Source organism: Pocillopora damicornis, chromosome 1 (assembly GCF_964200805.1).
Source record: "Pocillopora damicornis chromosome 1, jaPocDami1.2, whole genome shotgun sequence".
NCBI lineage: Eukaryota > Metazoa > Cnidaria > Anthozoa > Scleractinia > Pocilloporidae > Pocillopora > Pocillopora damicornis.
The window spans coordinates 19,601,044-19,619,788 of NC_142670.1; the positions used below are offsets into that span (position 1 = coordinate 19,601,044).

The 18,745-nt window shown below is 39.7% G+C and overlaps 1 protein-coding gene and 2 pseudogenes across 1 annotated transcript; 1 reads left to right on the forward strand and 2 right to left on the reverse strand.

Annotated features, from left to right (window-relative positions):
- The first annotated feature begins 1,939 nt into the window (after positions 1-1,939).
- Positions 1,940-3,085, forward strand: LOC149052563 (uncharacterized). The gene has a single exon (XM_089181236.1). It carries the CDS (start codon positions 1,949-1,951, stop codon positions 3,083-3,085), a length of 1,137 nt encoding a protein of 378 aa, XP_089037362.1. The 5' UTR covers positions 1,940-1,948.
- Positions 3,086-5,575: 2,490 nt separating this feature from the next.
- Positions 5,576-13,859, reverse strand: LOC149052564 (uncharacterized; annotated as a pseudogene).
- A 1,285-nt stretch (positions 13,860-15,144) lies between these two features.
- Positions 15,145-17,057, reverse strand: LOC149052565 (uncharacterized; annotated as a pseudogene).
- Between the last annotated feature and the right edge of the window lie 1,688 nt (positions 17,058-18,745).

Below are 18,745 nucleotides of genomic sequence, written 5' to 3' on the forward strand. Positions count from 1 at the left end.
GCAGTTTTGTTGAACAATGGCTAACTCTGTTTAATTCACCGACCCATGATTTTTGTGGGAAATGATAGACTAATTGTCCCATCTGTGTGTTTTCAAAACAAACTAGTTTTCTGAAGTCTATGAATAAGAGTCCTTCTCTTTCCTCTACATTTTGTATTAATGCGAGCGGCCATCTGATTCCATTGCTCACTAAAAAATGGCGAGTCAAACTTTCTATGTAAAACGGACGCAAGAAATCCTAATTTTCCGCTGTCCAACCGGTGGAAACCTTCAGTTCCTGACGTGTTACACCTTGCCATCTGGTCGTCCGTAAAGAGAACATCAACAAAAGCAAGGGCTGCAGTACACATATCGGTTCCCTTCGCTACAACTGTAGTTACTTTGGTAGCAGAGGTGGTCTTTTTGGAGCTATCTGGGCAAGAAACACGGGCGACGGGCTTTCTTTGCGGATTTGACGGAGTGTACGCAGGATGGAACGCTAAGACTCAGTGGGTTCTTTACTGGATGTGGCTGTTTCTTGGTAAGTCTGGACAGTGGGGCTGCTATTAAAACTCACTGGAGATGCGACTGCTTCGGAATCCAATGTTGGTAAGTCCGAATCATCATCAAGTAACGGCAAAGAAGCAGGCCCCGGCTCATGCTGATGGAGACACTTCAGTGCCGTCAACTGCTTAACTACTTTACTTACTACTAAGAGTTCTGTTTCAAAGATTTGAATTTGGAAGTTTCTACAACCGCGAGTACCTCTGAAAGGTCAAGTACTTTGAAGTCGAAGACAATCACGTTGGTTTTATTTAACAGTACCGGCACCCTTCAAGTCCAAGGTCCTGAAGCGAAAACGTTAAAAGCTAAGCTGAAAAAGCTTCTTCAGCTACCGGTTGATGACGACTCGGTTATTCTCGTAAGAGAAGAAGAAGCCAATACACCGGCATTTAACAAGAACGGCGCCAAATCAGTACAACAGGAGTTGGACTTCTTAAAATCTGAAGTTCTAAACTTATGGGCTCATGTAAAAGAGAAACCTCAAGAGGAAGATCTGAGATCTGAAAATTCTGGACTTCGGGAAACAATTCTTTCTTTGAAGGAAGAAAATAAAAAGTTAGTCCAAGAACGCGATTCTTTAAATTTTGCATTGCAAATCGTATCTAGAGAATCAGCTGCACAATGCCTTCCAACGAATAACACCTCTAATGAACGCACTATTGTCCCAAACTTGGACGAGCCAACACCTTGTGCCAACAAACCTCAAGACTCCATTGTGAAATCAAAGAAGAAAAGAAAGAAATCGAAAAACAAAGGAGGTCTTAATAACACCTCAGAAGGAAAAGAATCCGAACCGACCAAAACAGATCCAAAACAACCGAAAGAGCGCACAACTCTGCTCATAGGCGATTCGATGATCTCAAGAATACCTAGAAGAGACCTGGGGAAAGCAGTGGGCCATAGGGTTATAGTCAAGCCTTTCTCGGGTGCTACGACAAAGGCCATGAATCACTATCTCAAGCCAAGTCTGGAATTTTCGCCCAACGAAGTGATTTTACACATTGGGACTAATGATCTTAAAACCAGGGAACTAAAGGCTGTTGCCGAATCGATAGTCGACCTCGCGAGACAGATTGAGAGCACCTGCGATACTACAGTCACGCTGTCGGAGCTGATATGCAGAAAAGATAAGCTTGACCAGGCCGTAAAAACAGCCAACAAGCATCTAGAGAAGTTCTGCCATCAAAACGGATGGGAATTAATTCATCATGAGAACATATCTTATAATGGACTCAACAAAGGTGGACTGCACTTAAACTCTAAAGGTAATGTGCAGTTTTATAATAATTTTAAATCGCACCTAGAATGAGATAATGTGCTGTCCGTCAATGCCATGCGAAATCGATCAAGCAGCCAAAGGGGCGTAAAATCTGCCTCAATTTTGCCACCTTTGCGTGGCTTTAGAATGGCCTTACTCAATATAAATCAATTAACTACACATATAGACGAACTAAGAATCCTATTAGCAAACAACGATATCCATATTATTTCTATAAACGAAACAAAACTGAACGAGAGCATTCAAGATCATGAAGTTCATATTCCGGGATACGAAATAATTCGCCGCGATAGACTTACGAAAGGCGGCGGGGGGGTATGCTTCTACGTTAAAAATTCAATCAACTTTACAGTACGATCTGATCTACGTATGGATGCATTAGAGAATCTTTGCTTGGAAATCCATAAGCCAAAAACAAGACCTTTTGTGATTTTTACGTGGTATAGACCACCTGACTCTCTTATTGGCATTTTTTCACCTTTTGAATCCCTAATTGGGAAATTGGATGGTGAAAATGTAGAATTTTTTGTACTGGGAGACATGAACTGTGACATGGTCACTGCACGATATGACAATGATACATCCAAATTAAAGAATATTGCTGATGTCTACGGACTCGAGCAACTCATCGCTGAACCGACGAGGATAACACCCACCTCGTCAACTTTAATTGATTTAATTTACACCAACTGCTCGGATAAGATCGCCTGTTCGGGAGTTTGTCATGTTGGGATAAGTGATCATAGCATGGTGTATGTTTATAGAAAACTTGCTCTGAACGGGATGTCGAATGGACATAATTCAATAACATACAGAAATTTCCGAAAATTCGATTGCCAAAATTTTCGAGATGATATTCAATCTCAATGTTGGAATAATGTATATGAGTCTTCGGACCCAAACGAGATGTGGCAGCAATGGAAATGTACATTTCTAGCTATCGCTGACAAACATGCCCCACTGAAAACGATGCGCGTTCGTTCACGAAGTTCTCCGTGGATTACCGCTGAGTTGAAAGACTTGATGCATAATAGAGATATAGTAAAAATCAAAGCAATTATAACAAATGATCCCAACGATTGTGCAGTGTTTAAGAAACAAAGAAATTTAGTCAATAAGCAAGTACGCTTAGCAAAGCAAGTTTATTACCAAAATATTTTTAACAAGCACACTAGCGACTCCCGAAAGACCTGGCAGACTATAAACGAGCTAACTTCACGTAAATCTGGGAAAATGTCAGTGACATCACTAAAAGTGAATTGATTAACGATAACTAATCCACTGGAGCTATCAAACGAATTCAACAACCATTTTGCTAATATTGGTCCAAAACTTGCCAGTGAGATAGATTGTGATAGTAGTAGCTATCAATGATATCTTGCCGGTACAGATAAACGGTTTGAGCTCCAACCTACTAATCCAAATAAAGTATTTTCACTTTTAAATAAACTAGACAAGTCAAAAGCAACGGGCCTTGACACAATATCTGCTAGGTTTGTCAGGGAATGCGCTGACCTTATTTGTGTGCCGATATGTGACATTTTCAATCAATCTATTAGCCAAGGGAAGTTCCCAGATGATTGGAAATATGCAAGGGTTACACCTCTCTTTAAACAGGGTAACCGCGATGATGTCAACAATTACCGCCCAATATCGGTGATTCCAATAGTGGCGAAAGTGTTTGAAAGGATAGTTTACGATCAATTGTATGCCTATCTGGAAGAACATGATATTCTATACCAAAATCAATCAGGGTTTCGTGCTACTCATTCAACTGTAACAGCATTGTTGGAAGCGACAGATTCTTGGGCATATAATGTTGACAACGGGAAAATCAATGGAGTCATTTTTCTAGATTTGAAAAAAGCTTTTGACACTGTTGATCATCAGATCCTCCTATCGAAATTAAACTACTATGGTATACATGGCAAATCTTTCAAATGGTTTCAGTCATACTTGGAAAACCGCACACAGAAATGTTCTGTGAACGGGTCGCTGTCCAGCAGCTGCTCATTAACTTGCGGCGTCCCCCAGGGGACCATCCTCGGTCCACTATTGTTTTTAGTATATATCAACGATCTTCCAAATTGTTTATCAAATTTCGAGCCGAGGATGTATGCTGACGACACACACCTTACATATGCGGGCGGTGATCTTGAGAGTATACAGCTCTGTCTGAATGAGGACTTAACAAACGTTTTCAACTGGCTACAAGCGAATAAACTCACACTGAATATGACAAAAACCGAATTCATGCTAATAGGGTCAAGGCAGAGACTGGGTACTCTCACAGCTTCACCAACAATTAGAATGAACAGCACTCAGGTGAGCCAGGTTACTTCTACAAAATCGCTTGGTGTGATTATAGACGATAGGCTCGATTGGCATAGTCACATCGAAAAATTAACAAAAAAGATTGCCTCTGGTATCGGGTGCCTAAAGCGAGTCAGGCATCTGATCCCAGCATCGACCTTACATCTGCTTTACCAAGCTTTAGTAAAACCTCACTTTGATTACTGTGACATTGTCTGGGGTAGCTGTGGGATAACGCTACGAGATAAGCTGCAGAAATTACAGATTAGAGCAGCCCGTGTTTTGACATTTTCCAGCTATGATGCCGATGCAACTAAGCTACTTGAATTTTTAAGTTGGAAAAATCTGACAAGCCAGCAGGAAATTCATAGAGTTACCATGGTTTTCAAATGTCTGCACGGGCTAGCTCCTGAATATCTTAATTCTAAGTTTAGATGGCGTAACTCTGCTTATGACCTCAGGGACTCTGAAAATAAACTCAATGTTCCTCTACCTCGCACTAACTATTATCGAAAAAGCTTTAGCTATAGTGGAGCCACATTATGGAATAGTCTTCCATGTGATATAAGGAACACAGAGTCTCTGGGGTTATTTAAACGCAAGATCAATGCCACTCTATAACGCACGGCATTCACGGAAAACAGGTTTCAGTTATTAGTTAGTGTTTTAATTTTTGAATAGTTTTAGTTAATGTAATTGCTGATGAATTGTTTCGTGCTTAAATAAAGATTATACTTCTGTCACGTTCAATGTCTGCCTTCGGAGCCCGGTAGTCACGTCGTAATGGTCGTTTTGAAATGATGCATTAGCCTTAGACGGTGGAGTACTAATGTGGCACTGAACTCTCGCCTTGCTAGTCTCTACGCAACTTGGTAGCTTTTCCAAAGACGAGATTTTGTCATGGAGGTTGGCAGCAGTTTCTTGTCAGTTCTTTTGAAGCCAGAAACACGTCCTGGAAGTAAAAAAAAAAACTTGGTCTTCGGCGACGTTCATGAAGAATTTTACCACCCATTGAATAGTTTCAGCGCTGAAAGCAGAGTTAGGTAGACGTCAAGTCTTGTTGCCGTGAGTACGAACCGATAGTCGTTGTATATAGTTTATAAATAATATTGGAATTGTAATAGAGCATATTTTTTAAATTTTCTTTTAGCTTATTTTCTTGAAGGTACTAGCTCTACTGCTACACTGTGAATTTCGAGCATAAATAAAGTATGTATATGTATGTATATATAGTACGCTAAGCCGATAATGTTAAGCGCAACTGTAGTATCTGGTCTTGTGGAGACGATGTATGAAAAGAAAAGTTTTCAGGCAGACTCGGTGGCTGTGAAAATGGAGAGGCATCCTGGTTCGCTGCCTCATTTACTCTGCTCTTCCTGAGTCGCTGACCTGGTCACGGTTTATGGCACAGTGGATCATTGCCAAAATTACCAGGTTGAGTTAAGTCGAGGAAAGTACCGCAAGGTTGTTTCGGAAATCGAAGATTACTTCAATTTTTATAGTAGAGCTGCATGAATCTCCGTTATCTCCAAGTGCACATTCACATGTTTTGGCCGCAAATGCCTGCACTTTCGATCGCTCAGATGTATCACAATTTGAAAAGTCAAAGTGATCATCTGAGTCAATTTCCTGATTAGATTCATCGCTGCTGTCAGAACCGTAGTCGTCCAGTTGGTCATCTTCCTCTTCTACTGGTCTGGTGCCAAAATAATCTTCCGCCAGGGATTCGAAATCTTTTCCACCGGTAAGAAAGTATGAGAACTTTAAAAATTTGTAAATGCATTTTGAAACTTGATAATGAATGACTACAAAGCGTTTGCTTGTTCCTTTGCGCGTGTAAACATGTTGTAGTGTAAATGACCTAACTATGGAAACCAAAAGCAAGTGATTACACGCACAGGGTCCAGGGGAGTTTGAAATTTAAGTTCGCTTAGTTTCCGAGCTAAAAAATACTCGTTAGTACCTTCGACCATGTCAATTTTAAATATCCTCGCGTTAAATTTGCGTTGCGCAAGGTATACACCGCAGTGCTAAAGACGAAGAGCTCGTAAGATGCCAAGATCGGCGTACAAGTTTAGGTTGTTTCACGGTTGGTGAGCGTGTACGATTTTTATTCACAACGAGTGAATAAAATTCGCACATGTGAACTAACCGTGAAATAACTTATTAACTATATACGTACCTGGATTCATAAGCGAGTAGAACTCAAAGATAAAAATATCTTTATTTTCTTTCAAAGGAAAACAAAGTGCGGTCAAGTCGCCTCACAGTTCGAGAGTTGCACTGAAATGGCTTCCTTGTAAAAACTTTACATTTAAATTATCGAGCAAAAATGCCGTTAAAAGGCAGAACTTGTTAGAATAAAATAAGACATCCTGAAAATATGTCGAAAAACCCGAGACTTTACTTTTGTTGCTTATCAGAACCCGCATGCTTGAATTGACAAACACAAGTAAGAATCCGAATCAAGAGGTTTGATTCCTTTATAAGTTTTGCTAGGGTTTTCCTCTCACACTGAAAGTGTGGGCGATTGATTTATAGTGTTTATTGCCACACCTATATGTCCTCCGCTTATAACAGCACCCCAGAAAAGAGAAAGGGGCTGCTATGCTGCTTGCTTGCTTTACTGAGAAAAGGTTGGACGAAATGTTGGATAAGTGAGTTCGTCAAACTCGTGCTTTCCTTTCTCCAGAATAGAAGAGCCAGACTGGGGAGCTATTTCTCCCGAACTCATTCCAGTGAGAGTGGGACTTCATATTCAACTGTTGTTTCTGTGAGACGGTAGAGTACCGAGTGATACTTTGAACGCTTTTGTGTCCTGAAAGTTGCATAATATCAGTTGGCAGCACGTCGTTGTTTCCAGATTTTACATTATTTACTGCCAAAGTAAAACGGTGCATCGTCGGTTTTCATTTCCACGGGTCGCTTTCTGCGTAGACTTTGTAAGCCTTTACTGGACATTTCTGGTTGTTTGGCACAGCAAACATTTTCAGTGCAATGGCTCTTACATTCCGTGGATCGTTTCTTGAACGAGTTTTGGTTTCTCTTTCATTGAATTCGAGGTACTCCTGCCCTGTGGAAGTTTCGACAAAGTTGTACGTCTCCCCACACATTTGTCTGTGCTCCTTGCAGCCTAGTTACCCGAAATGGATTATGTTGTTGATCAATACCGTGTTTAAAAGCGCTTCTACCGTGGAACTTCCCAAGAGATCCTTCTCAAAAATAACTTGAATATCTTCCTCATTTAAAGCAGCAGAAGCATTAGGCTTGTTGCCCATGCCTTCCCGTTTTAGACCCCTTTGCTTTGATTGAAGCGCTTTCCGAGTTTGCTCGAACTGGACGTTTTTCATAAAGCAAAGTCCATAGTTTATTTTTTCTTCGAATGGCGCTGAAAACTAGCGAAGAATGCTCTTAAGGAACTAGGCTCGTATTCCTTGTTGTCTTCTTTTTTGCGAACCGTTAGAAGGAACTAAACTTGTTCAGCGCTTGAGGGGTCATTCGTTCATTTGCCTCATCTTGCCTTTCAGAACAAGAAATTCATGGGACAGAGCAACACATTGTTTAGTCTTTTTCTTAGTGTTTTCATTTTCTGTCCATCTATGAACTCTTCTTTTGATAAATCTAGGCTCTGAAAACGGTTAGTCTGATCGAAGCCATCTTTCTTAGAAAAGATGCACCTAAGCTCTTAGAATGTGCAATTTGTCGGTCAAGAGGAGCGGCGAGCGAGCGACACGGTTTTTTTCACTAGTGAAAATAATGATAATCGTATGACCAATCAGCTGGCGTCTGTAGCACCAAGAAACTATTTTTGTCTCGATGAATTTTGGCGCGTAAATCTCGGTATGTATATAATAATGAATAATACGCGGCTTCGCTCGGAAAGCCTCGTTTTGCGCTGGCTAACTAGTGGTTAATTATTTTAAAAATGCCGACTTGCATAGAGTGACAAACAGCAATAGCGTCGTTAAGGGGACATAGAACCGGTAATCTGTTGCTAAAGGATTGATAGGGCTTATTAACTGCGTAAAGTGATAAGGATTTATATTTTACGCGGTAAGGATTAACTTTTAAAACAGTAATTCATGTGTTCAAACTGAGCTCCTCTGGACCTTGTGGAACACGTCGTGCTCACTGAATTCCTCGTGAAAATCCTGAGGGAAAGTGATTTGTCGTGAGTGTTTCCTTTTTTATTACAACTTTCGAATAGGACAGGAGATCTTCATTTTCGCTTATATTCTGTTAGTACCATACTTGACAAACACAAGTGACAAATTGAGCTAGGTTATAAAAGATAAGGTAGCGGGTTAAGGAAACAAAGGAACTTAGCGGGTTAAAAAAAAAGAAATCTAGTGAGTTATAGATTCAAAGCTCTACCGCGCTGGCCAGATATGATAAATGGTTAACAACACGCTTTCCAGAATGAATTGTTTTTATGTGCACATCTGCACGGTAAGCGTGTTATGCTATTGGCGCGGGAGCGTGTTATAACGTGCCGTGTGCGTGCGTTCACCTTATTCCCTGAAATCGTAGAGGGTCACAAATAATAATTCCGATAATGCTTGTGATGGGAAACAAAACCGGGCAATGGGGAAAACGGTTTTCCTCTGGGCTGATATCCCTCATTTTCGAGCGCTTAAATTAGGCTTGTTTTCATTGTGTCCTTTTTCTAAGCCTCTTGGGTGTAAAATATTTTTAAAGTTTCTGAGGGGTGGCTGGAATATTTAGGAAATGAGAAATGTGTACAACATTGAACCAGATAAATTGCTTTGTTTTTATAGAGAGGATTCTTTCGTTTATAAATGTAAAGAAAGTTTTATGAACAGAAAAGTGTAAGATATGATGTAAAAGGGAATATGAAAGTAGCCCCAAACAAAAATGTTGGAACAAAAACTTTCTCTGAATCTCGTTGTGAATGACTTTGCATCGGCGATTTTTTTTCAATAAATTAAAGCTTATTACCTGAACAAGCCATTTAAAACAAAAGCAAAACAGGAAAAAATAATAATAGTAAATGTAACATGCCGTTGAGTTATTGAGAAAAAGCAGAATCTACTGAGCTTCAAGCTTTTAAAAGACAAAACGATGGTTATAAAGTTACTGTAGTAATTTATGACAGTAAACGGTGGCGACAAGTAGGCACACCATGTATATTTCATAGTCGCTGGCAAGTAAATTTTGCCGGACTTTGAGTTCGTCTCAAGATGGAACAACACAAGTACACAATTAAATATTTACAGTGACTTTATAACCATCATTTTGTCTTTTAAAAGCTAGAAGCTCAGTAGATTCTGTTATGCTACTTTTCGACATGGGAAAAGTATGTCTTACAAAAGTATTTAACAAAAAATAAATATTCCTTTGCCAGCTTCAGCAATAACATGGGATTAACTTTAGATGATAAAAGAAAGGATTATGTTGACAGAAATACTGGAGGTCAAGTATATTCATGACACGAGGTCACACAACTCGGGTAATATTCACGGTAAAAATTTGCATATTTTAGCGATCGAACGAGAAAAGTCATTTCTCGAAAACTGAAATATCTTTTCACAAAAAATGTTGCACCACAATTGTTAAGAAATTTTGGGCTACAAAATATGAAAGTTGGGGTGAAAACGAATTTTGAGCTACTGACACCTTCTCTTAGTTGGATTGCGGGAAAAATACTGACACACTTCGACGTTTGAGTCTTTGTAATGACTTTTTGCGAATACATTTTATCAGAGGCCATGTTTAGTACTCTATTAAATGACATTCATTTTATTGTACTTGCCTCCTTTGACTTACGAGAGGAAATAACAGTTTAATCGATTTATTGTTATGCAGCGTGTGGTTGTGTTTTTTAAAAACGGCTAGCGCACGAATTTTTTTTTTTCTTGGAGGCACCCACGAGTATATGTAAGAACAGTCTATTAGTTACAAGGTGTAAGGCGTAGAGCAATTGGATTTGGGGAAAATAAGTTTGATAATATCACAAGATACTACTCGGTTGTAAGGTCAGGTGACGCGTTTAGACTATACCCGTAAAAAATATTTATGGATTATGAAACGAGGCTTTGCTGCAAAGATGATTGTTGATGAACAACTGTCAGAAGCTGAAACGAGCTCCTCTGCTTGCGGATGATATAAAGCCCGGTTACTGAGAATAGACAAAAACAATCAGCAATCTTTTCTACCTTGCTGTGGCATGTTGGAGCATGGGCTAAAAGAAACGAGATAAATCAAGCAAATAAATAACGCTTTAATTATAAATTGACAAATTATGAGCATAAAAATTACTTGAGGTTTTCCTTTCCTACAAGAAAAAAGGTATCGTTGTTAAAAATAGAATACTTATAAATTAAATAAACTAATTGGACACTCTGGTGAGTAAATCATAATTGGAAAATGTCACGTGAACCGGAAACAAATCGGTACCCACACCTTTCCCTGTTCGTTTGCTTTTGTTTGCTTGTTTGCACAGAGGAATGCCAAGCTTTCACTTGCTTTGGTTTTTTGTTTTGTTTGTCTTTTATTATTTTGGAGAAGAGAGGTAACAACTATTTTTCGAGCACTCTTATTCCTTGAACTTTGTTGTCGTATAGCATGCAATTGAAAATACACTAAATTTAGTTTTGATAGGTTGTTGAACAACAACCAGCTGAGGAATTTACCATCAGGCATTTTCAGTAGCAATACCCATCTGGAGTGGCCGCATGGCTGCAGCCGCATTAACACTTGGACTATGAAATGTCCTTTGAAACATGCATTAGTTCAGGAAAATTTGTTCGCGAAATAGATTATCAAAGAAACATTTGTAAGGAAATTTGTTAACGGAATTATTTTGAGGTAGAATTTCGCCCTTTGAAACCTTTCCCTCTTCCTTGAATAGCCTCATTAACAAGTCAAGAATATTTTTTGTGGTTCAGTACTCAGGTCTATGTTTCAATTTTCCTTTAAATATTCTCTTTTGGACGAAGGGACAAAAAATTTAAAAAGAAAAAAAAGGAAAAATATGGCGAACCCATATACAAATTATTTCGTAATAATTGTGGATTTGTTTTAGGCCTTTCTATCAGAGCATGAGAACAGAAGTAATAGCTTTTTTAGGGCACTCTTATTCTCTGAACTTTGCTGTCGTACCATGTCATACCATGCAATTGAAAATACATTCATTTATTTTTAATAGGCAGTTGAATAACAACCAGTTGAAGAATTTACCATCAAGCATTTTCAGTAAAAATACCAGGCTGGGGACGCTGTAAGTTTGGAGTCTTTTTTAATATTGGTGTAAGAGGAACGCATGGAATCCAACCTTCAAAGCAGACGTTTGAATGTATGGTTGATATCGCATATTTGGGTTATATCCTAATAAAGCTGCATTAGCACATTTTCATTTGAAACATGCATTGGTTTAGGAAAATTCGTTCGCTAAATGGACCGTTAAAGAAAAATTTATACGAGAATGTGTTAAAGGAAACATTCGAAGAGGGAATTTCCCCCTTAGACCCTTCTCCTCTTCCCTAACTAGTCTAGTTATCAAATCAACAATATTCGTCTATGCAGTTCAGTGTTCATGTCTTTGTTTCGGTTTTCTTCTGATTATTCTTCTTTGCACGCAGAGATGACAAAAAAAACAAAAAAAAAATCAGCCCAGTGACACCTGTAGCCTAGTCAAAAAGTGAGAGCCCAGTTTAAATGAGCCAGTCAAAACACTTGAAGTGTAACAACTAAGAAAGTGAATTTAAAAATGTGTCATGCACCCTTAATTTCTCTTCAAGCTTCTATGAAACAATATTACGTTATGCCATAAATTTACCTCAATATATCACGGTGATAAATGACTCACGAAGTCCTACGGATTTGTAAAGTTTTTCTAGAGATATCCGGGCCCCTGTAACCGAAATTGAATTTAATTACTGCCGGTTATATTTCTGATAAAGTGAATATGGGGATACGGGCAATACAAGATCCGGGAAAGAAACTCTATTTCTTGAAAATTGGTATTCCATAAGGGAATATATCTAAAATAGAACACGAATCGTCCTAAATTACAGTCGCGCTCGATAAAGTGCATTTGAACTAATCCAACGGCACCAAGAAATTTGTTAGCGATCATTCCGTGTGGTGCAGTGGTAGCGCTTGCGCTCTCTAAATCGGCAGTGTGGGGCTGGATTCCCTCTCACCACGAGAACGCCATTCTTTTCTTTTTTTTATCCGAAGGAGAGAACAAGATTTAACAAATAGATTCCAAGTTGTCGTGCTTCTGTTCAGTAATAGATCACAGATGACGTCAAAATGTGGTAAGAACAAAAAAGTGGCACACAAGGCGCAGCCGAGTGTGTTACTGATGTTCTTACCACATTTTGACGTCCTCTGTGATCTATTACTGAACAGACTCACGGCAACTTCGAATCTATTTGTTTTATATAAAAAAGAATTAAAATATACGGAAAAAAAGTTTTAATGATGACGTCATCTATATGTCTGTCCTCCAATAGATCATAAGTGAGAACCAGTCGGAGTGCGTGTATAACTGAGCTTATTATATAAAAGTAAATATCTAATACACTTTTTTTTTATTAACTGACTGTCTATTTGCGAAACTTTATTCCTTTGACTGTCGTCACCTAACCTGTTTGTAAATGCATTATTTTGGGCAGATAAATGATTTTCTAGTCTGCGTTTTATGCCTTCTTTAGGCTCTCAATAATTAGTAAAATTTATATGCTAAGATTAGCCAAATTTTAAATAAATTAGAACGAAATTTTGTTGAAAATGGCTAACTACATTATCCGACCCATAACTTTTTTTTGGAAAAGGATAGACTAATTGTACCATCTTTGTGTTTTCGAAACAAATTAGTTTTCTTAAGTATGTGAATAAGAGTCCTCCTCTCTCCTCTACATTTCGAATTAATGCGAGGGGGTAATCTGATTCCATTGCTCACTAAAAAATGGCGAGTCAAATTTTCTTTGTAAAACGGACACAAGAAAGGCTAATTTCCCGCTCTCCAACCGGTGGAAACCTTTAGTTCCTGATCCGTTGCACCTTGCCATCTCGCCGCCGGTAAAGAGAACATCAACTGAAGCAAGGGCGCAGGATACATATCAGTTCCCTTGGCTACAATTGTAGTTACTTTGGTTCGCTGCTCATCCGTTGGAACGTGGCTGCGTGACACTAATGGACGACGTCCTGGTCAACAGGCTGCAGAGGTGATCTTGTTGGAGCCATTTTGTCAGGAAACACGGGCGACGGGCTTTCTTGGTAGATTTTACGCAGTGTACGCAGGATGGGACGCTAAGACTCAGTAGGTTCTTTACTGGATGGGGCTGTTTCCTTGTACGTCTTGACCAGGGGGCTGCTATCGAAACTCACCAGAGATGCGACCGCTTCGGAATACAATGTTGGGTGGTCCGAATCATTATCAAGTAACGGCAAAGAAGCAGGCTCTGGCTCATGCTGATGGAGACACTTCAGTGCTGTCAACTGCTTAGCTACTTCAGTTCAATATCTGCTTTCGGAGCTCGGTAGTCACGTCGTGGTGATCGTTTTGTACCGATACATCAGCCATAGACGTTGGACTCGTACTAATGTGGCACTGAACACTCGCCTTGCTAGTCTCTACGCACCTTTTCCAAAGACGAGATTTTGTCATGGAGGTTGGCAGCAGTTTCTTGTCAGTTATTTTGAGGCCAGGAACACGTCCTGGAAGTAAAAAAGGTTGGTCTTCGGCGACGTTCATGATGAACTTTACCACCAGTTTAATAGTTTCAGCACTGAAAGCGGAGCTAGGTAGACGTCAAGACTTGTTGCCGTGAGTACGAAGCGATAGTCCGCTAACCCGATTATGTTTAACGCGACTGTAGAATCTGGTCTTGTGGAGACGATGCATAAAAAGAAAAGTTTTCAGGCAGATTCGGTGGCTGTGAAGAAGGAAAGGCATCCTTGTTCGCTGCCTCATTTTCTCTGCTCTTCCCAAAATTCAGTACCAGATCGAGTTCAGTCGGGTATGTTCCACACGGTTGTTTCGGCAATCGAAGATGACTTCAATTTTGTTAGTAGAGCTGCATGGATCTCATTTATCTCCAAGTGCACATGCACATGTTTTGGCCGCAAATGCCTGCACTTTCTATCGCTCAAATGTATCACAATTTGAAAAGTCAAATTCATCATCGGAGTCAATTTCCTGATTAGTTTCATCGCTGCTGTAAGAACCGTAGTCGTCTAGTTGATCATCTTCCTCTTCTGGTCTGGCGCCAAAAATAATCTTCCGCCAGGGATTCTAAATCTTTTCCGCCAGTTAGAAAGTATGAGAATTTATGACTCTGTGAATGCATTTTGAAACTTGATAATGAACGACTAAGAGGCGTTTGCTTGTTCCTTTGCGCGTGTAAACGTGTTGTAGTGTAATGACCTAACTATGGAAACCAAAAGCAATTGAATACACGCACAGGGTCCAGAGGAGTTTGATTCTTTAAGTTTGCTCAGTTTGCGAACTAAAAAAGACGGCTCGTTAGTACCTTCGACCATGTTAATTTTAATTATCCTTGCGTTACAGTTGCGTTGCGCAAGGTATATACCGCAGTGCTAAAGACGAAGAGCTCGTAAGATGCCAAGATCGGCGTACAAATATAGGTTGTCTCACGGTTGGTGAGTGCGCACGACTTTTATTCACAATGAGTGAATAAAAATCGTGCAAGTGAACTAACCATGAAATAACTTAATTAATATATGCGTACCGGGATTCATAAGCGAACAGAACTCAGAGATAAACACATCTTTATTTTCTTTCAAAGGAAAACAACTGCCTCAGAGTTGCACTGAAATGGCTTCCTTGTAAAAATTTTACATTTAAATTATCGAGCAAAAATACCGTTAAAAGGTAGAGCTAGTTAGAATAAAATAAGACATCCTGAAAATATGTCAAAAGAGTTCTACGGAAGTTCAAAATTTGAAATACAGAAGTTAAAACCCGAGAATTCATTTTTTGTTACTTATCAGAACCCGCATGCTTGAATTGACAAACACTAGTCAGAATCCGAATTAAGAAGTTTAATTCTTTTATGACTTTTGCTCTCGTACTGAAAGTGTGGGCGATTGATTTAAAGTGTTTATTGCCACTCTAATATGTCCTCCGCTTATAACAGCACCCGAAAAAAGAGTAAGGGGCTGCTGTGCTGCTTGCTTGCTTGTTGGATAAGCGAGTTCGTCAAACTCGTGCTTTCTTTTCTCCGGAATAGAAGAGGAAGACTTGGGAGCTATTTCTCCCAAACTTAGTCAAGTGAGAGTGTGAGACATGTTCAACTGTTGTGTCTGTGAGACGGTAAAGTCGCTAGTGATACTTTGAACGTTTTTGTGTCCTGACAGTTGCATAATAGAGTGATTTAAGAAGAGGACGGGAACGTCATTTCAGAACGGGAAAGCACGCGGATAATCTGGACATGACTCTATTTCGATGTTCGGTGTTAGCATTGCCGTTCTCCCCATCAAGTTCGGGACGTCATCTTGCTGGTTTTCCCGTCGTGATCAAAACGCCTAGGATTTGCGTTAAGTTTGTACTTATAAGGGAGATAATGTTGTTTGGAATGATTTTAGAGCTCATTTCCAGGATAACCAGGTCCCTTTCTTTGTTTTATTCGGTGAAGTTGTGAAAATTTACCATTATATTTATTCTGGATTTCTGAAGGGAAACAAGATCGTTAGTAAGCGATCGAAGTTAACAACTCACTTTTAGTAAATTATGGTCTGTTTGTGCATGTTACACTCTCAAAGAGGATAACTTAGTTATCCTTCAAGTGGTCTATGAAACCAAAAATTCAAAGCCGATAGTGATCTTAAAGAGCCAAGGTTAGGATATTCAAGAACAAATATAACGTCGACGGTTCGTTACAACGACTGCTAATTCACTTTTCAACACAACGCGATGGTGTTGTAGACCCAGTTTCTTATCGGTATTTCTGCTGCGCGCGCCGTTCTGAAATGACGTTCCCGTCCTCTTGCAAAACCACTCTAATATCAGTTGGCGGCACGTCGTTGTTCACTAAAGTTTGAGGTTTTTGAAGTTTGGCCCGAGTCCGGCTTTCTGTGCCACTGTTTTCATTAAGGTATTAAACTTATTTACACCGACTGGAGTTTTTTTGAGCCGAGGTTGGCCGGAGCCAGATTTTACATTGCTTACAGCCAAATAAAACGGTGCATCGTTGGTTTTCATTTCCACGAGTCGCTTTTCTGCGTAGACTTTGAAGACCTTTACTGGACATTTCTCGTTGTTCGGCACAGCAAACATTTTCATTGCAATGGCTCTTACTTTCCGTGGATCGTTTCCTGGACGAGTTTTGGTTTCTCTTTCATTGAATTCGAGGTACTCCTGCCCTGTGAAAGTTTTGACAAAGTTTTACGTCTCCCCAGCACATTTCTCTGGTCTCCTTGCAACCTCGTAACTCGAAATGGATTGTGCCGTTGAACCTGCCGTGGAACATTCCAAAAGATCCTTTTCAAACAGAACTTGAATAACTTCCTCACTTAGAGCAGCAGAAGCATTGGGCTTGGTGCCCATGCCTTTCTGTTTTAGATCCCTTTGCTTTGACTGAAGTGCTTTCTGAGTTTGCTCAAACTGGACGTCTTTCATAAGACAAAGTCCATAGTTTATTTTACTTCGAATGGCGCTTAAAGCTGGCGAGGAATGCCATTAGGGAACGAAGCTCGTATTTCTAGTCTTCTTTTTTGCGAACAGTTATAAAGAACTCGCTGAGAAACTTGTTCAGCGCTTGAGGAGTCATTTGTCCATTTGTCTCGTCTCTCTTTTCAAAACAAGAAATTCATGGAACAGAGCAACATATTCTTTTGTCTTTTTCTTGGTGTTTTCATTTTTCTGTCCGTCTGTGAACTCTTCTATTGATGATTCTAGGCTCTGAAAACGGTTAGTCTGATTTGAAGCCATCTTCCTCAAGAAAAATGCGCCCAAGCTCTAAGAAATGTGCTATTTGTCAGTCAAGAGGAGCGGCGAGTAAGCGACACGGTTTTGTTCACCAGTGAAAACAATGATAATCGTATGACCAATCAGCTGGCTTTTCTAGTGCGAAGAGACTATCTTTATCTCGATGAATTTTGGCGCCTAAATCTCAGTATGTATATAATAATGAATAGTACGCGGCTTCGCTCGGAAAGCTTCGTTTTACGCCGGCTAAGTAGCGGTCATTCATTTCAAAAATGCCAATTTGCATAGAGTGACAAACAGCGACCGCGTCGTTAAGGAGACATGGAGCCGGTAATCTGTTGCTAAAGGATTCACAAATATTCAGTACAGGGCTAATTAACTGCGTGAAGCGAAAAGGATTTATATTTTACGAGGTAAGGATTAACTTTTAAAAAAGTAATTCATGTGTTCAAACTGAGCTCCTCAGGTCCTTGTGAAACATGTCGTACTCACTGAATTCCTTCTGAAAATCTTGAGGGAAAGTGATTTGTCGTGAGTGTCTCCTCTATTATCGCAACAGGAGATTTTCATTTTCGCCTATATTTTGTTAGTAATACACTTGACAAACACAAGTGACAAATTAGGCTGGGTTGTAAAAAGGTAAGCCATCGTGTCAAGGAAACAAAGGAACCCAACGTGTTAAAAAGAAAAAAAATCTAGTGTGTTATAGGCTTTGTCTTGCAAAGTTAAATTTTAATTAGACGAGCGACCGACTATAGGTTTACCCTCGTGTTTCTCCACACAGCTCAGTCACGTGCAATGGGGAATACCGCAGACACGTAATAGAGCTTCTTTCCACCATGTTGAACATGTCAGATTTGTCGAATATCTTAGCGAATGGTGTCATCTTTTCTACGCTCAGGCATACAGACCCACACACCGTTCGCGGTAGACCCACTCTAAAAGATGGCTTGTGTAATGAGCGTATATTTCGAAACGGCTCGTTCCGCGAACTCAAAATAGCAAAATAATCAAATGATTTAGCGAAAGTCTCACTAGAATAAAACCAGAAATCAAATTAGTTATCAGTGAAAAGAAAATGTGTACAGAGTGACCGAAAAACATTTGTTCAGGGTTCAAAATAACAGCCAGCTGTCGTTTTAAAAGCTTTCTGGAAACGTAAACAAGTAAAGAGTTTCGAAATTTGAAACGTGCTACAAGGAGTGTTTTTGTTTACAGTATTCAGCTTTTACGTATTCGTTCAAGCGTGAAACATGCAAGTTTGTGTCCATACCGTCAATTTATCGTGTTTATGTTTCTGCACGTACGTACTACTTTTAATCTAGATTTATTTTCCGCCAAATTCTGTTTAATGTCGTTTATTTAGCCCCCTCACGCGTTCAAATTAAAGTCGGTGCTTGAAAGTACGGATTTCCCATAATTGTAAATGATGAAGCGCGACAGTTTGTCTAGACAAAGTTGAATATTTAACGCTTGAACAAACACCGAAAATTGACCCGTTCTGACTACGCTTTGTTAGAAAGGGACTGAGGTGCTCATCATAGCTTTTAGAGGTTAAAAAGAGCGGGTTTAGTACCTCTTGGGCTGTTCAGCCTCAAAAGGTCCACAGCAGCAGCCTCTGTGATACCTGTCAAGGTATTGCACCAAAAATATGTGACAGTGTGTTGTTGTAGAATTGGTGCCTCTCAGGG

Excerpts from the sequence above, each read along its gene's own strand:
- LOC149052563 (XM_089181236.1), top strand. The coding sequence starts at position 1,949 with ATGGCCTTACTCAATATAAATCAATTAACTACACATATAGACGAACTA.